This window comes from Ovis canadensis, chromosome 13 (genome assembly GCF_042477335.2).
Source record: "Ovis canadensis isolate MfBH-ARS-UI-01 breed Bighorn chromosome 13, ARS-UI_OviCan_v2, whole genome shotgun sequence".
Classification (NCBI taxonomy): Eukaryota; Metazoa; Chordata; class Mammalia; order Artiodactyla; family Bovidae; genus Ovis; species Ovis canadensis.
The window spans coordinates 38,980,706-39,003,352 of record NC_091257.1 but is presented as its reverse complement, the minus strand read 5'-3'; the positions used below and the strand labels follow the sequence as shown (position 1 = coordinate 39,003,352).

Here is a 22,647-nt window from a genome sequence, read left to right as displayed (position 1 = left end):
GATTCTCCAGGCAAGAGTACTGGAGTAGGCTGTCGTGCCCTCTTCCAGGGGATCTTCCGGACCCAGAGATCGAACCCATGTCTCCCATCTCCAACACTGGCAGGCAGGTTCTTTACCATTAGCACCACCTGTAGGGCCTAAGTATTACAAAATTTCCTTTTCCTCCCCTGCCTCCAACTTTATTGAGATATAACTGACACAGAACACTGTAAGTTTGAGGTATACAGCGTGATGATTTGGCCCATTTTTATATTGTAAATAATTATCACAATAAGGTTATTTGAAACTTTTGTGTGTATGAAAACATTTCAAATTGACTCTCTTAGCAACTTTCAAGTGTACAGTACAGTATTATTAACTGTAATCATCATGCTGTACATATATCCCAGTGCTCATTCATCTTATAACTGAAAGGTTTTACCCTCTGGCGAATATCCCCCCATTTCCTTTACCCTCAGCCTGTGGCAACTGTCTCTGTACTCTCTGTTTCTATGAGTTTGACTTTTTTAGATTCCACATATAAATGCAATCAAACAGTTGTCTTTCTCAGTCTGCCTAATTTCACTTATGTAATGGCCTCAAGGTTCATCTGTGTTATTGCAAATAACAGGAATTCATTTTCTTTTTTCATGACTTTTCGCTGTGCACACATATGCACACACTACATTTTCTATTTTTTGATGTTTGTTTTTTATTTATCTGTCTGTTTGGTTGCACCAGGACTTAGCTGAGGCTCGCAGGATCTTCGATCTTCGTTGAGGCCTGAGGGATCTGTAGTTGAGGCATATGAGATCTTTCACTTGTGGCATGTGGGAATCTAGTTCCCTGATCAGGGATTGAACCCTGGCCCCCTGCATTGGGAGCATGGAGTCTTACCCCCTGGACCACCAGGGAAGTCCACTACCTTTTCCTTATCCATTCATCTGTCAGTGGACCCCTGGCTATTGTGAATAACATCGCAGTGAACATGAGAGTGCAGGTAGCTCCTCGGGATAGTGGTTTTGTTTCCTTTGGATATATGCTCAGAAGTGAGACTGCTGGATTATATAGTAGTGTTGTTCAATTTTTCAACAAAATTTCCTTTTCCTAAGCAAACTTCCGCTGAGGAGTTGTAGCCTTTCAGCTAAGCTTAACCTTAGCTACCATTGATAACTTGCACCCTGCTCCATCACCTCTGTACTGGCTGCCCACTGGTGGTTCTCTGTGTTCACCATTCTTTCCTACGTTTACTAGAGCGTCTCATTCTCGTTTGGACTGCTAGATTCCTGGTTTATTCAATAGGCTGTAATCTGATACTTTCATCATTTATTTTGATGCTCAAATTGTCCCAGATATGGCCAGTGGGAATCTCTTCAGTCTAGTTTCTGTCTCTATCATTTTTTTTTCACTCTTTCCCAACTTTTTGGAATAACAAGATGTTCCAGGCTCATTTTATGTTTTTGTTCTCCCAGCTTTGAAACCAGCCATTTTCCCAAGAAGCCCTGGTTCCTTTTAATGCAGAATGGTATTTAAAAAATCAACATCTGTGTTTTTGGTATGTTCATTGCTCCTGGGGTGTCATCGCTTCTAGGTTCTCACACTGGACAGAACTAGAAACAAATGTCCATCAGTCTGTGCACACGTACGCATGCACATATTTGTACCTATCACTATTTATCTATGCACATAATTATAAAAACCCTGCCTTCATACCCAGACTTCCAGTTCTGTTACATTGTCTCAGGGTATATCCTATTCTACTTCTTTTTTATGTTTGTAAATTTCATTTCTGGAACTGGAGATCTTGACTTCTGTCGCCTTCAGTACATTTACATATTTGTTCAACTTATTCAGTCTCCCAGCCATGTTGCTTTGTTTTGTTTTTGCTCCCACCACTAGGCATACAGGATCTTGGTTTCCCAACCAGAGACAGAGGCTACTCCCTTTGCATTGGAAGCCCGGGGTTTTAACCACTGGACCGCCAGGGAAGTGCCTGTGTCCATCTTTTTAAAAGTGCATCATCTGTGCACTGGCTTTGCCCTCTGGCTGACCCCCTTGTGGTCACCAGAAAACTGTGCCAGTTCCTGGCCTCATTTCCACATGTGGCAGTGTCCAGAGTCACAGACGGGACCTCTCCCCTGGTGCTCCTGTGTAAAAAGCTTTACATGCCCCCGACAGGCCTTTTCTCCTATCACGCTCCTCAGAACCGAGTCCCACTCCCACTCCTAAAATACCTGCCCAGAAGATCGGGATCACTGCGGTGGGCTGAGACCACACAAGTGTTGCCCTTGACACTGGGCATTTCCTCACCCTTCCCTGAGTTCTGTAGGAGATGTCTGAGGCTCTGCCAGCAGTAAAAAGAGGGAGATTGCCGTGGGGTACCCCCCAGCGTGGTCTGCTCCACCTGGTCAGCAGACAAGGGAGGGCAGAGCATGGATGCTCTCTCTACAGAGGCTGCACTGAAAAGCCTGGGAATGTTCCTCAGGCGTTCCTGGTTCTCTTTTTTTAGCTGACATTTTAGAAACCAGTGCTTGTGGTAAGCTTGGTCAAATTGACAAAGGACATCTAGAAACTTGGCCTTCTTGTTATGGTTTGAGATGTCCGTTATTAAACGTCTGCAGGAGGATTTTACAGAATACTTCTTTTCGCTTTGATTTGGCGGGGGGTAACTGAGTTTAAAACCAAATATAATAGAGTGGTGTGATTATCTTAAAGAAGTAGTTCTCAAATTTTTGTTTTGTTTTGTTTCGGGGTCTCTTTACAGTCTTAAAAATTATTGAGGCCCTCAAAGATCTTTAGTTTATGTTTTACTTATTCATAGTTACCATATTAGAAATTTTAAAGGAGAAACGTTTGAAATAATGATAAACCGATTCTGTATAAGTAATCTATTTTAAAGAAAATTGAGCTCTTTTCAAGACAGAATCTTTAATGAGAATAGTATCGTTTACATTTTTGTAAATCTTTTTTGCCTGGCTTAATGGAAAATAGCTGAATATCTCCTCTCTGCTTCTGCATTCATCGGTCATCCAGGCACATAACCTGTAGCTTCTGGAACTCCACTGAACACTTGGGAGAGAATGATAGCAGAAAAGATAAATCCAATCTTAATAATATTATGAAAATAATTTTGACCTGTGGATTCCTTGAGTGTTCTGGAAACTCCAGGAGTTCTCAGACAACATTTTCAGAACCTCTGCCTAAAAGGAATTTTGCTTGCTATGCCCACGCATGATTTACAATAACCTCAAGCAGCAGCATACATAAAACAGTGGATGAGAGTTTAAAAGGAGGCTCATAAATTGGTCATGTCTCAGAAAATGGAAGTCAGATCAGTGTAGAAATGTGAGATAGTTCAGAGAATCTGAAAATCCAACAGAGACCTAGGGAAAACCCCAAATCATGAGTAGATAATTAAGTGGTTTTCTCATTTCACCAATCCTTTGAATCTTTAAAATATGATTTACACAAAATATGTGTAAATATATATCACTGCTGCTGCTGCTAAGTCACTTTAGTTGTGTCCGACTCTGTGCGACCCCATAGATGGCAGCCCGCCAGGCTCCCCCATCCCTGGGATTCTCCAGGCAAGAACACTGGAGTGGGTTGCCCTTTCCTTCTCCAATGCATGAAAGTGAAAAGTGAAAGTGAAGACACTCAGTCATGTCTGACTCTTAGCGACCCCATGGACTGCAGCCTACCAGGCTCCTCCACCCATGGGATTTTCCAGGCAAGAGTACTGGAGTGGGGTGCCGTTGCCTTCTCTGAATATATATCACTGAATATATCTTTAAGGTAATATCTATTATATAAAGCACATTTAATCTCCCCCCTCTTTTATTTTTCAGATTTACCATTTCAGATGATTTGAAGGTTGGCTTTTTCAGCACAGACCATGCCACTCAGACAGATTCCAGTGAGATTCTGCCATTGAAAGAGTTGAGCTTAGCTACACAAAATCTAGTGCAGGTAAATCCGGATTTATTTAGAAACTCCTGAGATAATTTGTATTATTTGCCTTCATGTTTCTTTCATTGACAAAAGTAGAATGATTAACATTTTAAAAATATTAGCATCTTCTATAAACTGAGGTGGATAACAGTTGTGTGTGTGTTTTAATTAATAGTATAAACAACTACTTCAGGGCATGGCTACCCACTCCAGTGTTCTTGTCTGGAGAATCCCATGGACAGAGGAGCCTAGCAGGCTACAGTCCATTGGGTCGCAAAGAGTCGGAGACAACCGAAGTGACTGAGCGTGCAGCATACACGCTGCTTCTATCTGGGGCTTCCCAGGTGGCCCTAGTGGTGAAGAACCTGCCTGCCTATGCAGGAGACATAGGAGATGTGTGCTCCATCCCTGGGTTGAGAAGATCCCCTGGAGGAGGAAATGGTAACCCACTCCAATACTTTTCCCTGGAGAATCCCATGGACAAAGGGGCCTGGCGGGCTACAGTCCCTAGGGGTGCAAAGAGTCGGACACAACTGAAGCCACTTAGCACGCACCCACTACTTCTATTTGCATCCTATTTATGTCATATATGTTAACTTTTTTTTTCTTCCTGGACTGCATGGTTTGCAGGGTCTTAGTTCCCCGACCAGAGAGAGATTAAGCCTGGGTTCTGACAGTGGAAGCCAGGGTCCTAACCACTGGGCCACCAGGGAAGTCCTTATGTTAACTTGTTTAGTGAAATGTTTTCTTACTCTCTCTGTAATTCTTTTGCCATCTGTGAACATTTTCTGTTTAGGATACTTTAAAAATTTTATAAAGTATTTTTGGCATGTAGAAAAATGTTGAGAATCATATAATGAATAACTGTGTCACCCATTGTCAGGGAGGAAGAAATTTTCCTCTATCCCCCTAAATTCTTCTGGCTAAGCTAAAAATTGAATTGATATGAGACAGATTAACAGAAAATCCAACAAAAACTTAAGTACCATATACATAGGGGAGACCCAGGAAAATTGAGTAAGTTGTCTAAATAACCAAAGGTCTCACCTTCACGTAAAGACAGAAGAGGATGTTGAGGGTAATGGTATGGGACTTCAAGGAGAGGAAGGCAATTCACGTGAAGATGGAAAAGCAAATGTCTGTAAACTAACGTTTGCTGGGCCTGCAGAGACAGTGAGACACAGAGAGAAACTTTAGCACAATTTGCTGGGTTCCTATCTGTCTACACACCTGTTGTTTGTCAGTTGCCAAGTTGTGTCCAGCTGTTCTTGACCCCATGGACTGCAGCACGCCAGGCTTCCCTGTCCTTCACTGTCTCCCAGAGTTTGCCCAAGTTCACGTCCACTGAATCAGTGATGCCATCCAACCATCTCATCCTCTGTCTGCACACCTAGTTCATGTTATAATACAGGTATCTACGATGCTAACTCCCTTCCTGAAGCAGGTCCTCCATCTCATTCTTTTAGGAAGTTAAGGGAAAGTTTATGGGTTCTTCCTGAGTCTTTGGGTCCTTAAAAATAATCAGCCTAAATAAATACTCTTGCCAAAGAAACAGTTTGTGATGGCACATTTTGCTCCCCTGTACCACTATACACCTTTGTCAAATCTGATGCATATGTCCGTGCTAAGTCACTTCAGTCATGTCTCATTCTGTGCGATCCCATGTGTGAACAACTCTGTAGCTTGCCAGACTCCTCTGTTTATGGGTTTCTCCAGGTAAGAATACAAGAGTGGGTTGCCACGCCCTCTTCCAAGGGAACTTCCTGACCCAGGGATCAAACCCTCATTTCTGAACGTCTCCTGCATTGGCAGACCAGCACTTTACCACTAGTGCCACCTGGGAAGCTGCAAGTCTTAATATTCTATCATATTCCTTTGGGACTTTAAAAAAACTTTTTTTGAAGTGGTGCTTCTGTGGTGGTCCAGTGGCTGGAACTCCAAGCTCCCAATGCAGAAGGTCCAAGTTCGATCCCTGATCAGGGAACTAGATCCCACGTGCCACAACTAAAGACCCAGTGCAGCCAAATAATTTTTTTAAAAAAATAAAATAAGTAAATAAAAAATAAAATAAAATTTTATTGAAGTATAGTTTATTTACAGTGTTGTGTTTCTTTCCTCTATACAGCAAAGCCTTGGTGCTTTTTTTGATTGTAAAGAAACAGAACATTTCATAGACATCAGATATTAAGAGTTATTATTAAAAGTACTAACCAATAAAGCAGTGACATAGAGTGGTATACTACTGTAAATAGTATTTTGCTTCTGCTTTTTCACTTAGTAACATAACTTGGAAATCAGTTATATACATTGGTGCATAAAGAGCTTCTTCATCGATTTTACAAGTACATCATACCACAAACTGGCATCATTTATTTAGCTATCCTCTCCTGATGGACATTTTGGTCATTTCAGATCTCTTTATCATGATGAATAATTCTGTACGTACTCACATGCCAGTAAATCTGGGGTGTAAATTCTTAAAAGTGAAACATCTGAGTCAGAGGATGCATGCATTAGTTATTTTGGAGGATGTTGCCAAATTGCCCTGCATAGAAATTATACCAGTTACACTCCCACTTTGGAGGGTGTCTCTTTTCCCACACACTTCCCAATGTATTGTATTTTTTTTCTTTTTTACTGCGTTCTGTGGCATGGGGGTTCTTATTTCCCAGACCAGGGATAGAACCAGTGGCCCCTGAAGTGGGAGTGCAAAGTCTTAACCACTGGACCGCCAGGGAAGTCCCAAGGGATAACTTATTCTCTCTGGTGGCTCAGATGGTAAAGAATCTGCCTGCAACATAGGAAACCGGGGTTTTTTGATCCCTGGGTCGGGAAGATTCCCCTGGAGAAGGGAATGGCAACCCACTCCAGTATTCTTGCCTGGAGAATTCCATGGACAGAGGAGCCTGGCGGGTTACAGTCATAGGGTTGCAAAGAGTCAGATGTGACTGAACAGCTAATACTACTATGGGAGGAAACTGCTGGAAGCCTCCTTTCCCTTCCTCCATCAGCATCTGTTAGTTCTGCAGATTAACTGGAGCTCCCCAACGCACATGACTCTGGAGATGCAATCTTAGATTCAGGACAGGCCCCTGACCAGGTGCCCAAGTTTTCTGCCCAGAACCAGGCCAGGTGTTAGAATCTTTACACAGAGTGCCCTTAAGCTCTATAATGACCTATGTTTTCCCACTTTTAGATTACTAAATCCCTACAGGTGGATTTTGGGTTCCTCAAGCAATTGATTCAACTGAGATTTGAGGACCGTCTTAAAGAGGAATCTTACAGACTCTTCGCTTCTCTACGTGACAGGATCATGACCATTGAAAAACATTACCAACAGGTAGAAGTTCTCTCATTTCCTCTGTTTTAAAAGTATTAATTTTGTGGATTAATTTTGTGTTTAGTTGTGTAGGCACTACAGTTTTTAGCTTGGCAACTTATGAGGGTAATTTAATTTGTATATGTTGTCTCTAATGATAGTTACAGGGCTTCCCTAGTGGCTCAGATGGTTAAGAATCTGCCTGCAATGTGGGAGACCTGGGTTCAATCCTTGGGTTGGGAAGATCTCCTGGAGAAGGAAATGGTAACCCACTCCAGTATTCTTGCCTGGAGAATCCCTGTGGACAGAGGAGCCTGGCGGCCTACAGCCCATGGGCTCATAAAGAGTCGGACACGACTGAGTGACTAAGCACAGCACATGATAGTTACATAAACTGTGGCACTTATAACTTTACTATGTGCAGGAAGGTTTGTGTGTAGTCTGTGTACAAACTCATTTAAGCCTCACAACTAACCTGATGAAGTACATACAATTATTATACAGATGAGATCTGTATTATACAGATACAAAGGAGGAAACCAAGGCACAGAAAGGTTAATTCACCTGCTCAGTGTCACTGGTTAAGAAACCACTGGGGTTTAGATTCTAGGTCAGACAGCTTCATGCTTGAGTTCCAGCCTTTAACTGTAATTTTATATGATGTTATTTGTGCTTTAATGGCTCTGTAGAAGCCAAAGACATGAAAACTCTGCTGTTCTGAGGAATTCCCCAAAATCTTTGATCATGTTAGCATATTTATCTGTCATTAAAAATGGGCATTAGTGTTGCTTTTCTGCAATAAAATAAAATACGTGTTGTTGGCCCCACCATTTTTTTAAAGTATTTTTAAAAATATGGACCATTTTTAAAGTCTCTGTTGAATTTGTTACAATATTGCTTCTGTTTCTTGAGGGGGAGGGGGTTGGCCCCAAGGCATTTGGGTTCTTAGCTCTCTGACCAGGGATCGAACTCGCACCCCTTACATTTAAGGTGAAGTCTTAACCACTGGACCACCAGGGAAGTCTCCAGAGAAACTTTTAATGCATTTCCTCTTTAAGTCCCCCAACAATCCTCAAGTGGAAATCCTGTTATCCCTACCTTACAGATAAGGAAATTTGCTTAAAATGTAAGCGTGCTTAAAGTCAGGCAGGTTAAGTTCTTGCTTAATGTCAGAAAGATGGTAAGTTGCACAGTGACATTGAAATCCAGTTCTGTCTGATTCTGAAGCCCACTGATCGTTTACACTCCATGCTGGAAGCAAAATTGATAACAGAATCAAGAGTATTTTTTAAATATTTTCTATCTTTCGTTTTTATGCATAACAGATAGGACTAAATAATTTGATTAATCAGAAAATCTATTTCTGCTTTATTGACTATGCCAAAGCCTTTGACTGTGTGGATCACAACAAACTGTGAAAAATTCTGAAAGAGATGGGAATACCAGACCACCTGACCTGCCTCTTGAGAAACCTATATGCAGGTCAGGAAGCAACAGTTAGAACTGGACATGGAACAACAGACTGGTTCCAAATAGGAAAAGGAGTACGTCAAGGCTGTATATTGTCACCCTGCTTATTTAACTTATATGCAGAGTACATCATGAGAAATGCTGGGCTGGAAGAAGCACAAGCTGGAATCAAGATTGCCAGGAGAAATATCAATAACCTCAGATATGCAGATGACACCACCATCATGGCAGAAAGTGAAGAAGAACTAAAGAGCCTCTTGATGAAAGTGAAAGAGGAGAGTGAAAAAGTTGGCTTAAAGCTCAATATTTAGAAAACGAAGATCATGGCATCTGGTCCCATCACTTCAGGGGAAATAGATGGAGAAACAGTGGAAACAGCGTCAGACTTTATTTTCTTGGGCTCCAGAATCACTGCAGATGGTGATTGCAGCCATGAAATTAAGACACTTACTCCTTGGAAGGAAAGTTATGACCAACCTAGATAGTATATTGAAAAGCAGAGATATTACTTTGCCAACAAAGGTCCGTCTAGTCAAGGCTATGGTTTTTCCAGTGGTCATATATGGATGTGAGAGTTGGACTGTGAAGAAAGCTGAGTGCCGAAGAATTGATGTTTTTGAACTGTGGTGTTGGAGAAGACTCTTGAGAGTCCCTTGGACTGCAAGGAGATCCAACCAGTCCATCCTAAAGGAGACCAGTCCTGGGTGTTCATTGGAAGAACTGATGCTGAGGCTGAAACTCCAATACTTTGGCCACCTGAAGCGAAGAGTTGACTCATTGGAAAAGACTCTGATGCTGGGAGAGATTGGGGGCAGGAGGAGAAGGGGACAACAGAGGATGAGATGGCTGGATGGCATCACTGACTCGATGGACGTGAGTCTGAGTGAACTCCGGGAGATGGTGATGGACAGGGAGGCGGTGATGGACAGGGAGGCCTGGAGTGCTGCGATTCATGGGGTTGCAAAGAGTTGGACACAACTGAGCGACTGAACTGAACTGAACTGAACTGAGTTGCTTAACAATACTGTGTTAATTTCTGCTGTGCAGCAAAGTGAGTCAGTTATGTGTGTATACACACACACACACACACACACACACACACACACACACACACATCCCCCTTTTCAGATTTCCTTCCCATTTAGGTCAACACTGAACTTTTGTTGCCTGTGCTATACAGTAGGTTTTCATTAGTGATCTGTTTTATATAGAGTAGTGTATATATGGGGGCTTCTCAGGTGGCTCAGTAGTAAAGAATCTGCCTACCAATTCAGGAGATGCAGGAAGATGCAGGTTGCATGCCTGGGTCAGAAAGATTCCCCTGGAGTAGGAAATGGTAACCCACTCAGTCTCCTTGCCTGGAGAATCCCATGGACAGAGGAGCCTGGCAGGCTATAGTCCATGTGGTTGCAAAAGAGTAAGAAAGGACTTAGCATCTAAACAACTACAACAACTAAGACACTAAAAATCTGTGATGTGAAGATGAGAGAACATGGTCACATTAACTGTGGTTTTTTATCCATAGACACTCTCTATTGCTTTGGTTAAGTGTAAGTGAAAATGGAATGTGGTGTTTTAGGTGGAAGCACAAGGGAGATGATTTTATAGTGAGGTTTGAAGAGAATGTGATGATTCGAATGATGGATACTTAGTGCCACCCTCCCCGACCCTCTGCCCCTTGTAGGTGTGATAATTATATTTGGAAATACATTGTGGTACTCTTTGTATTTATTTTTCATTTGCAGAATGAAGAGAGCTTACGAAAATGCTATAATCAGCAGCTGGCCGATGCCATAGGTACTATCAAAGGAATGTACCAGGTGAGTTTTGAGTGCTGTCAAGGGGCGAGAGCAACTTGATATCCTGGGAGTACCCAGTATGGGGCTCATCGTGGACTGTCAGTCAGCATTTTTTAGCTTTCAGGATCTGAGTCCTTGATCTTCAGGTCACCAGAAAGGGATCAGGTCCTCGACTGTTCATGCTCACTTTAAATTGACCACTTGATGGTGACAGAACTTTCCAGAGACTGGAAACTTCCAGTCGGGTATCTAGCACACCTGGGCAAGTGATGCAGTTTGCTGGGTGAGCATGCAGTTCAGCAGAAGGAGGTCAGGGAGTCTCCAGAGAAAGTTCATCAGGTCTGTAGTAAATCCCAGGGAGCAGTCTCAGATCCTCAGTGGAATAACTTCTCCAATGACGGGGACACTTCTGTGTGTCAGAAACTGAGCGTCCCTCTCCTACGTGATGGGGAAATTCATCATTTCCCATTATTGTATTTTCCTCTTAGTGAGGACCTTGAGATTCTCTTAGTCTCTATAATTATCATCTTGTCTTTCATTGCGGTATATTTCCGTAAAGAAGCAGTGTTGTCTATGTATTTGGCTGCATCCGGTCTTATTGAAACATGCAGGATCTGTTGTTGTGGCACACAGATTCTCTAGTTTGGGACTTCTAAGGGGAGGAAGTGGGAGCTTCCCAGGTGACACGGTAGATAGGAATCTGCCTGCCAATGCGGGGAACACAGGTTCCCTGGATCAGGAAGATCCCACATGCCGTGGAGCAAGTAGCCCCTGAGCCACAACTCCTGGAGCCCACGTGCTCCGAAGCCACACACTGCAGCTATAAAGCCTGCGTGCTGATGTGCTGAAGCCTGAGGGCCCTGGAGCCTGTGCTCTGCAACAAGATAAGCCACTACAATAAGAAACCTGGGCATTGCGACAGAGTAGTCCCGCTTGCCGCAACTGGAGAAAGCCCGAGACCAGCACTGAAGACCCAGTGCAACCAAAAATAAATAATTTTTTATAAAGGGGGTTGGGGGAGGAAGGAAATGAAGATGGAAAAGCAAATGTTTGGTAAACACATGTTTGCTGGGCCTACCGAGACAATGAGACACAGAGAGGACCCTGATCTCTAGGCCCTGCCAAGTTTCCCCCACCGCACCTTGTCTATATTTTTTTTTTACAAAATATGGAAACAGGCCCTTTATCTAAATTCCTTAGGCAGCTAAGGGGAAAGTAACAAGAGAAACTTTCTGAGTTTTCTGTTTCTTAAAAATAATTAGCCCAATTAATCCTCACGTCAAAGGGACACATTTTGGGGATGGCAAATTTTGGTCGGCTACAATTTTCTCCTGCCATTTCTTCATTTCTTCATTCATCTCTGCCAACTGCACTGTTGGAGCACTTAGTAAAATGTTAAATAAAAGGGATGACAGCAAGGATCCTTCTTTTCTATTTTTACGTCCTTATTTTTATCTAATCTTACAGGTAATGAATATAGCATTTCAACATTACACACAACACTTGCTATAGGAACTTTCAGGCCATTTCTTTTACTGTATGACTCGAAAAGATCACAAATACATTTTAATTTTGTAAAATGTGGGGTTTTATGAATCTATTGAAGGGCCATATGATTTTTTTCCTTAATCTCTTGGTGTGGTAAAATTAATTCCTTAATTTTTATTTGAATGTTAAGTCAACCTTTCTTACTTTGTATAAGCCCAACTTGATCATGATGTCCTTTTGTTTGTCTCTCAAATTTGTTTCTGAACTTAGTGTGTTTATATTTTGCTTAGGATATTTTAAATCTGTGTTCGTCAGTGTGGTGAGCTGTACTTTTCTTTTTTGATGCTGTTCTTATTGGGTTTGGGTATCAGGATTATGGTAGCTTCACAAAATGAGTTGCAGGATATTATCTGCATCCCTGGCAGCATCTGTGTAAAATTAGAACTATTTCTTCCTTAAATATTCTAAACAGCCAGGAAAGCCACCTGGGCCTAGAGGTGTTGATTGATGGATATATTGACATATTTTGAAGTCCCCATTCAATTTCCTTAACTGATTATGAGACAATTTGGGTTCTGTATTCTTTTTGAATCAGATACAGTGAAATATTATTTGTCTAGGGCATTTGTCTTTCCTTTAAACTTAAAACTTTGTTGGAATAAAGTCTTAATATGTATCTTACTGCTCTCAAATATTTTAATCCCACTAACCCTACTGTTTGTTTTTATTAGTATCACCTTATTGAGTTTTTGTTTGTTTGTTTGTTTGTTTTTGGAGTAGAGAGGGCACTGCTCTGGTCCCCATTGTGGTGCTCAGGCTCTTCCCTTGTGACTTGCAGGGGATCTAATTGCCCTGTGGCAGATAGAATCTTAGTTTGCCAACCATGCATTGAACCCTGGTCTGCTGCACTGGAAGGCGGGTTCTTTACCACTGGATCGCCAGGAAGTTCCTTGATTAAGTTTTAAAATATGACTTACTAATGAAACGAGGTCCTATGTTTGGCTTGTTTGGTTACTTTTTAATGGTTCTTGCTCTATACCTTAACTCATCCTGCTATTTCTATGCATATATTTCAATGTATGTGATCGATATTCCACATCTTCCATCTCTGAGGGTCTGATAAGTACTGGCTGTCGCTCATGATATGTCCTTTACGTTCGGGTTTCATGGTGTTTGACTGCAAGCTCATATTTCTATGGAAACTCTTTGAGGCCTGGAATAGAAGTGAGTCTCTACAGAGAAGATTCCTGTTTGCTTCTGTGAGACTCCTGTGTCTGTGACCACCTTAACCTGATTTTCAACTTGAGGCATTTTAAACCACCAAGATGTATGAATGTGGGCCATCTCCACTTATAAAACTCAGAAGAGATTTTGTTCCCTCCTCCATACTTTGAGCCAAGTTTCCAGATAGGAGCCGATTTCACCTTCCCTCAGGTGGGAGGCAGTAGAGGGTTCAAGGTGGTTGCTTCTGTTTGTTCTCACACTGAACAGATCGCCCTTTGGCGTCTCAGCCTTCATGAGGTGGTGTCCCATCGTTGGGAATCCCCATTTGGAAGGGACCTTTGGGATGCCTTTTCTCTGTGTCCTCTAAAGACATGTAAACCAAAGTTTAAATTTTTACCTGGTTTAGTGATGCCCTGGAGTCCAGGCCACCTTCAGTGTTCCACATACTTCTCTGGATGCCTGCATTCACTTAATTTTGGCCTAACTATTCCTTACTTTGTCAGCTCATAGAAGCATTTTACCTATGGTATCCAGATTTTTTGTTGTTTACAAAGTAAAAGTCAGAATAACATGCTTTTTTAAACAATTTTTAAAAAAATTTTTTTTTCATTTTAACTTATTTATTTTTGGCTGTGCTGGGTCTTCCTTGTACACTTGGGCTTTCTCTAGTTGCAGGGGACTACTTTCTGCTTTCAGGATGCGGGCTTCTCACTGTGGTGGCTTCTCTTGTTCCTGCGCATGGGCTCTAGGGTGCTCAGGTTCAGTAGTTGTGCAGGCTTAGTAGTTTTGGCATACGGGCTTAGTCGCCCCTCTACACGTGGAATTTTCCCAGATGAGGGATGGAACCCAGGTCCCCTACGTTGGCGGCTGGATTCCTATTCACAGCACCACCAATGAAGTCCTGACTTTTTTGAAACGTTTTTATTTTTTTCCAGACTATTTACTTGTTTATATTTAGTAAAGTATAGCTGCTTTACAGTGTTGTGTTAGGGTCTGGTATACAGAAAAGTGTATATATATACGTGTATATATATGTGCATGCTCAGTCACTAAATTGTGTAGGACTCTTTGTGACCCCATGGACTATAGCCCATCAGGGTCCTCTGTCCATGGGAATTCCCAGGCAAGAATACTGGAGTAGGTTGCCATTTCCTTCTCCAGAAACGTGCTTTTATGAGTCTTTGTGTCTTTAACAATTTCTGGGTCACTAATAAACTTTTAGTGTGTATCAAATGCTCAAAACATATACGGCAGAGTAAGTGACTATTACTGGCATGCTTCGATTCATGGGGTCACAAAGAGTCGGACACGACTGAGCGACTGAACTGAACTGAACTCTTTTCTACGTACTTTTTGTATGTCTAGGAGTAGAAAACCCTGAAAGGATTAGATGCTTTATATGCATCAGTGTTTCATAAACATGTGCTGGTTAAATATGCTTAGTCAACAGTGTATTAATTGTGATTCATTGGTTTATCTAATTAAAGAATTATTTTAAAGATATGAAAGTGATTCTTTGAATCTTTGCTTTGGCTTGTTGGCATCACTTTGATCCATGACCTCAGACAGCTTTCCAAATCCTGGCCACCCAGTTTGTTAAGGCTTAGTCATAAGAAAGAAGAGTTGAAAAAAAAGCCTGGATACACACACTTTTGGTTAAGAGGGAACTTTTGTTAATGTGAATGACTCTCTGCTGCCCTCTGGAGACCAGTTCAGGATACAGGTCCAGGTGATTTTTCAGCTGTGGAACAAGGTTTTAAATCTATTTAAGAAGGCAATGGCACCCTACTCCAGTATTCTTGCCTGGAAAGTCCCATGGACGGAAGAGCCTGGTGGGCTACAGTCCATGGGATCGCGAAGAGTCGGACATGACTGAGCGACTTCGCTTCGGCTTTTCGCTTTTGTGCATTGGAGAAGGAAATGGCAACCCATTCCAGTATTCTTGCCTGGAGAATCTCAGGGATGGGGGAGCCTGGTGGGCTGCCGTCTGTGGGGTCGCACAGAGTCGGACACGACTGGAGCGACTTAGCAGCAGCAGCAACTATTAAAACAAGTTCTTGTGTGCTATTATAGTACCTTATTTTCAGATAAAAGAAAATGTTTTGTTAAAACTTGCACTTTATTTAGCTTCTTTTGGTCCTGGAAATGTATCAGCTCTGAGTCGGATAGGAAAACATATTACTTTAGGTCCCTCAGACACTGAGGGATTTAGAAGCAAACAAAAGCCTTTAGAGATACTGGAGGAATAAAAGCTTGGGAGACTGCCACTAGCTTTCAAATCAATAAGCAATTTTTCCAACATCATTTATTGAGTATCTCCGCCTCTTCTACTGATTTTTGATGTTTTCTGCATGTAAAATGATAAACTGAGGCATATTAAATTTTTAAGAGTTTGAGCAAAAATAAATAAGTTATGGGGTTGTATGCAGAGGGCTAAGGAATGAAGTCACTACTTCCTTATTGGGTATTTTTTTCTTCTGGAGGAAAATTCGGGCTAGATAGAGAGCCTTAGGAACTGACTGTTGAGGGGACTTTGGAGGAGAGAAAGAGGAGCGGAGGGAGGCCTGCATAACCTAAACATGCGTCGTTCTGCACAGACCTGATCTCTTTGAATCTGACATGGCTGGGGCTCCAGTTCTTTGTCATAGGCGGCACTGGTGATGGAGCATTAGTTATAGAACCGTGAGTGGCAATGCTTGGGGAAACTTCCTCCTTTTCCCAGGGCAGATAATTAATGACAGTGAAAGCAGCTATCACTTAGTGACTTCTTTACGATGGCCCAGGCACTATGCAAAGTGCTTCATGTGCTCTTATATTTTTGCAGAAAGACAAAAAAGACTCGTTAGGCTCAAATGGATTGCAGGAAGATGTAAATTTTAATACCTAAGTTTTTATCCCAGTGCCTTCCTTTTTGGTGTGACTGTGATCAGCGTTCAGAAGGAAAGGTGGGTGGGACTAACCCTCTTCTTCCATGAGTCCTCACTCGATACTTGCATAAGACCCTACTATCTCATGTCTTCTCCCCTCTGGCTAAGCCACCATCTCCTGGAATGAAAATCACTATAAGTTGACTTCAAATATTCTCCCACGATATCTTCCTCATCAAATAATCACATCTTTTTTGGTAACTTTGAAGAGATCGTTGCAAACAACTCTTAGTTCATTTTTCAGGACAACAACGCTTCTATGGATAGCAAGTAGCAGTGCTTATTTCAGGGACAGCATTTCAGGTTTGTCTTCTTCCATACTTCCTGAAATATGGATGAAGGTTCAAGGAAGAATTACCCAAATCCATTTCAAGGCTATTATGTTAAACATGAGTCTGTTAAAATGTTAAAATAGTAAAATTATAATTAAAAGTCTCTGAAGGGAGATAGTATGTATCCTTACAATAGAAGCCTTGCTGTGTTGTCATTGTCTTCCATTTTTGGAGGATTGCAGAGGTATAGAAGATCCCATTCTAATGAGAGCACTAGCTTTAGATTCCGAATTTTGATGCAGCAAATACTATCCAGGTGTTAAATAATTTTTATTTCAGATTTAAAAAATTCCTAATGCAAAAAGATACCAATATTTTGTTGTTTGGAGGGGATTAAATTTTCTAGACTTTGGTTTATGAAACCAAGACGGGCTTCTGCCAAGGGCAGGGCGCATCCTCTTGGATCGCCGGTAATGCAATGGCCTGAATTAGGCTTTTGTTGAAAAGACAGCGAGAGAGAAAACTGCTTAGATGAAATGATAAGAAAATAAAGACTATAAAGAAAAGAGTTGCAAAATAGGTCATCTCATACTCACTATGACACAAGCTGTACAAAGCATCTTCCCCCTTAACTCTGCCCTTTCTCCTGAGTGATCACCCCCTTGCATCCTTGAGTGCGAGCAGCAGGATGTGGGCACCCTTGTGATTAGGGTGTCCTTCTACCTCCAGATGCTGGGAGAGCACCTTTCTTATGCAAGGTTGATTTTCTGCTTTCAGGGAGACAGAAAGGAGGGTCAGAGTGTCCCTCTTGCATTGACCATTTCTTAAGTAACTTTAGTTCAAAATACTCAATATGCCATGAAGGCACATTTTAGGGCTGGTTGCACTGGTCCCCCAACAAAGGATGATGAAATTTTGACAAGCGTAGGGAAAATGGGGACAAGACAGGGAAGTGGCCCACTTGACATCACAGAGGCAATTAAGTTTCAGGGCACAGCCAGGGAACTGCCAGTCCTTTGGTATAAGAGGGCTGAGAAAGTGGTGAGAGCTGATATAGGAAAGGGAACCCATGGAATTTTTTTTTTAAGTCTTTATTGAATTTGTGACACAATATTGCTTTTGTTTTGTGTTTTGGTTTTTTGGCCATGAGACATGTGGGATCTCAACTCCCCGACCAGGGATCAAATGCACAGACCCTGCATTGGAAGGCAAAATTTTAGCCACTGGACATCCAGAGAAGTCCATGGAACTTATATTTTATCTCGAAGACATCAAATAATCATTATAGAATTCTAAGCAGGTTTTTTTGTGAATTTTTACTGGAGTATAGATGATTTAGAGTGTTGTGTTACTTTCTGCTGTACAGCAAAGTGAATCTGTTATATTGTACATGCACATATATCCACTCCTTTTTGGATTCTTTCCTTATACAGGCCATTCCAGAGTATTGAGTAGAGTTCCCTGTGCTGTACAGTAGATTCTTACTAGTTATCTACTTTATATATATTGTGTATGTTTTTGTGTGTGTGTGTAGATGGCAACCCCAATCTCCTTGTTTATTCCTCCACTCTGCTCCACAAGCAGCTTTCATGACCTGCTTTAGGTTTGCAAACCTGAGAGAGAACTGTTACTGGAGTATTTATGGGACTTGATAAGTAATACTTGTCCTTCCCACTCAGGTTCTGGACCTGGTGAAATAAAGTCAGGGAGCCAGCAGACAGAGGTCATCTGCTTCGCTGGTAAAACAGGCTACGCTATACCGAAACCCAGAATCTGGCAGATTAACTCCCGTCACAGGCAGAATTGGGCTGGGGTGGTCTCTATCTGTCAGGGCAGAGCATCGGCTCTCCAAAGAGAAAGGCAAGGGGCAGGAGACTGCCAAGATGTGACCATGTTCCTTCTGCTCAGGTTTTAATCAGATAAATGGAGGCATCACTCCACGTGGAAGGAAACAACATTATTTAGGTTTTTCTTCTTCTCTTAACACATTGAACTTAACCACTTAGCCTGTAACCAACTAGGCGTGTGTCTGAGTCTTAGAGGATGTGGAGAGGAAAGCCCTGCTCCCACCTTCATGATGCAGATCCCCCAGTACCATCCCCCGCTCCTCTGGGCATCCTGAGACCACTGGTGCCCTGGAAGATTCATAAATTGGGTTAGAAAGTGCCTCATTTACATTAAACTCCAAGGTCACTTTGCTCCCCATACTGAGAATTTACCTCCTGGTCTGTTTCTCACCCCAGATTATGTCCAGCTGTGTTGACCAATATTATCTGTCAAGAGGTTGTAACTGTGAGGTCAAATAAAATCATAAAATTATTCTAATAATAAAAAACCAACAGCTATATCCCAGATTTGAATATGAACAACTTACTTTCAATTGCCAAAGGAAAAATATTAAATTTTCTTGTAAAACCAAAAGAATGAAAGTCCAAAATAAAATTTTCTTGCCGTTGTGAATTAAAATACCAAAGACACACCCCTGCAGCCTTCCCCCTCGCTGTTCCCTGTATCAGAGCCAAGTTCTCAGGGTGCACTGCGGTCAGGAGATGGGCGACATGAATGGAGGATGGAGTAGACGTCAGTGCATCAGGCACCACAGGCTTTCTTCCTGCCGGAGGAAGGGGCTGTACTATGGGAAGGAGACAAGCCATCGTCAATGCTGTGGTGTTGGACAGGAGAGGAAGGTATTGGTGTGAATGTATGTTGTTTAGATGTAGATATTGTATTAGGAGAAATTGTATTAAGAGATAGAGAACCAATAGGATGTATGGAGAAGAGATGGAGATTTAAGAAATTGGCTCCTGTGGTTGTAGAGGCTGGCAAATCTGAAATCTGAAAGGAGATTGACAGGCTGGTGACCCAGGGAAGAACTGATGTTACAGCTCAAGTCTGAAGACACTCTGAGAATTCCATCTTCCCTGAGAATCTCAGTCTTTCTCCCAAGGTCTTCAACTGATTGGATGAGGCCCACCCACCATATGGAGGGTAATCTGCTTTCAGTTCAGTTCAGTTTAGTCGCTCAGTTGTGTCCAGCTCTTTGTGACCCCATGAATCGCAGCACGCCAGGCCTCCCTGTCCATCACCAACTCCTGGAGTTCACTCAGACTCAAGTCCATCGAGTCAGTGAGGCCATCCAGCCATCTCATCCTCTGTCGTCCCCTTCTCCTCCTGCCCCCAGTCCCTCCCAGCATCAGAGTCTTTTCCAATGAGTCAACTCTTCACATAAGGTGGTCAAAGTACTAGAGTTTCAGCTTCAGCATCATTCCTTCCAAAGAAATCCCAGGGATGATCTCCTTCAGAATGGACCAGTTGGAATCTGCTTTACTCAAAGTCTAATAATGTAAATGTTAATCTCATATAAAAAATACCCTCACAGCAATATCTAGGCTGGTGTTTGACTAAATCTGTGGCTACTAGAAAAGGACCCAGGCTCAACCCCTGTCCTCCCTTTTGGGCTGCAAGTCTAAGGGAGGCCAGAGCTGGGAAAGTTCAGATTTGATGTGTAAGAGTAGGCTGAATAGGCAGAAAGAAAAACACCAATACAGTATACTAACACATATATATGGAATTTAGAAAGATGGCAATGATGACCCTGTATGCAAAACAACAAAAAAGACACAGATGTGTATAGCGGACTTTTGGACTCAGAGGGAGAGGGAGAGGGTGGGATGATTTGGGAGAATGGCATTGAAACATGTATACTATCATGTAAGAATCGAATCACAAGTCTATGTCCGATGCAAGATACAGCATGCTTGGGGCTGGTGCACGGGGATGACCCAGAGGGATGTTGCGGGGAGGGAGGTGGGAGGGGGGTTCATGTTTGGGATCGCATGTACACCCGTGGTGGATTCATGTCAATGTATGGCAAAACCAATACAGTATTACAAAGTAAAATAAAGTAAAAATAAAAAGTTAAAAAAAAAAAGAGTAGACTGAATAGGAATTTGGGACTTTGAGGGTTTTTGTTGGTTTTTTTTTTTGCTTGTGCTTCTTTCCTTTCTTCATTACTTTCTTTCTTTTATTCAACATGGCTATTACTATCTAAGAGTTTAAAAAAAAAAAAGCCATGGCACTTTCCTGAGAGTTCTTCTAAGAGGTTGAAACATGAGACAGGAGATTTGAAGGCGTGGTGAAAAAAAAACAAACCTGCTTTCTGCTTACTTCCTCTTGAGCCCAGCTCATTTAGTACTCATAAAACATCAGAAACATTCCTGGAGATGAAGAGAAATGAATCCAGTGTGTTTGGGCCTTACGATTACTTTATGAAATGTCAAAAAGTGAAACTTTCTGTTCTTTTAAAGAACTGTGCCCTTCCTCCCTTCACCCCACTCCCACCCCTACCCTGAAGTCCAGAGGGGCTGAGCACATCCTAAAGGCAGGCTGGCCCCAGTGATGCCAAGTGTGTACAGCATCACAGCACAGTTTCTGGTGGGACTTTTTAATGTTTTTATTTATTTTTATTTTTGGTTGTACTGGGTCTTTGTTGCTGCTCAGACTTCAGTTTGGGCAAGCAGGGGCTACTCTCTGGTTGTGGTACACAAGCCTCTCATTGAGGTGGTTTCTCCTGCTGTGGAGCACAGGCTTTAGGGCATGCAGGCTTCGGTAGTTGTGGTGCACGGGCTTAGTTACAGCTCGACACGTGGGATAGTCCTGGATCAGAGATTGAACCCACGTGTCCTGCATTGGCAGGCGGACTCCCTGCCACTGAACCACTGGGAAACCCCAGCAGGCAAATTCTCTACCACTGAGCCATAGGGAAGCCCCCTGCTGGGGTTTATTTTTTAATATTTATTTATTTGGCTGTGTCTGGTTTTTGCTGAGGCTTGCAAAATCTTTCTTTGCAGCACACTGGAAGCTTTAGTTGTGGTGCACATGGGCGCCATTTACTGCTCCTGGGCTGCAGAGCATGCAGGCTTTGGTAGTTGTAGCATGCAGGCTCAGTTGCCCCAAGGCATATGGAACCTTCGTTCCCCAACCAGGGATTGAACCCACATCTCCTACATTACAAGGCAGATTCTTAACCACTGGACCACCAGGGAAGTCCCATGGTGGGATTTTAAATGAGCTCCCAGTGGCTTTTGTCATGTTATCAAGGAGACGACTCAGCCAGTTTATCAGAAGCATCTTTGTTAGGGCTTCCCAGGTAGCACAGTGGTAAAGAACCTGCCTGCCAGTGCAAGAGACCCAAGAGATGTGGGTTTGATCCCTGGGTCGGGAAGATACCCTGGAGAGGGAAATAGCTACCCATTCCAGTATTCTTGCCTGGAAAATTCCATGGATCGAGGAGGAGCCTGGTGGGCCATAGTACATGGGGTCTCAAAGAGTCAGACACGGCTAAGCACGCATGCACACATGCTAGAGGAAGCACTATAATTCACAGTCACATCACATGCCCTGGTGACTCAGATGGTAAAGAATCTGCCTTCAATGCAGTAGACCAGGGTTTGATCCATGGGCTTGGGAGATTCCCTGGAGGAGCGCTTGGCAACCCATTCCAGTATTCTTGTCTGGAGAATCCCATGGACAGAGGAGCTATAGTCCATGGGTCACAAAGAGCGGGACACATCTGAGGCAACTGAGCGCATGTGCATGCACACACACACGCACGCACACACACGCACGCACACACACGCACGCACACACACACAGGTGGATATGCCTGATGAACAGGCATATTGTTGCCTGATTGAGATGCAAAAATCCTCAACAAATTACTAGTAAATCAAATTAAACATTTTCCATTTTACACATGATAAAACAAACCCAGGGAACCTAAGAAACTTGTTCAAGAAAACAAAGCTACTGCTAAGTGGCAGATTCATCTGCAGACCCAAGCCAACCTATTCTAATGCCTTTCAGAAGATTGACAAGTAAGAGCTTAATAGGCGGCCTAGAAATTCCAAATGCATGGAGACCTGTGGTCCCACAGTACTCCTAAGAAATTGCGTGCTGAGTATCAGCACTGATAAAATTCCCAGTCTGGTGAGGGAAGGGGAGAGAAGGCCAGCAAAAGTCAGGGATGCTATTTTGTCCATCATGCTAAGGGAGTTAGACTTAAGCCTGTGAGGCCAAGAAGCACTGCATTTTAGAAAGATCAGTTCAGTCACAGGGTGCATGCAGATTGGCTGGAGAGGACAAAAGAAGAGTCAGGGAAGTCCATGTGCTGCACAGCAGATTCTCATCAGTGATCTGTGCTGCACAGCAGGTTCTCA

The 22,647-nt window shown here is 42.6% G+C and overlaps 1 protein-coding gene across 1 annotated transcript in view; it reads left to right on the top strand.

The window, feature by feature from the left end:
- The window catches only part of C13H10orf67 (chromosome 13 C10orf67 homolog), a 104,219-nt gene that overhangs the window by 10,400 nt on the left and 71,172 nt on the right, over positions 1–22,647 (top strand). The window contains exons 2-4 of the mRNA XM_069547431.1: positions 3,828–3,948; positions 7,127–7,270; positions 10,465–10,539. Of these exons, the coding sequence (XP_069403532.1) occupies positions 3,828–3,948; positions 7,127–7,270; positions 10,465–10,539 (340 nt within the window). The remainder of the gene's footprint in view (positions 1–3,827; positions 3,949–7,126; positions 7,271–10,464; positions 10,540–22,647) is intronic.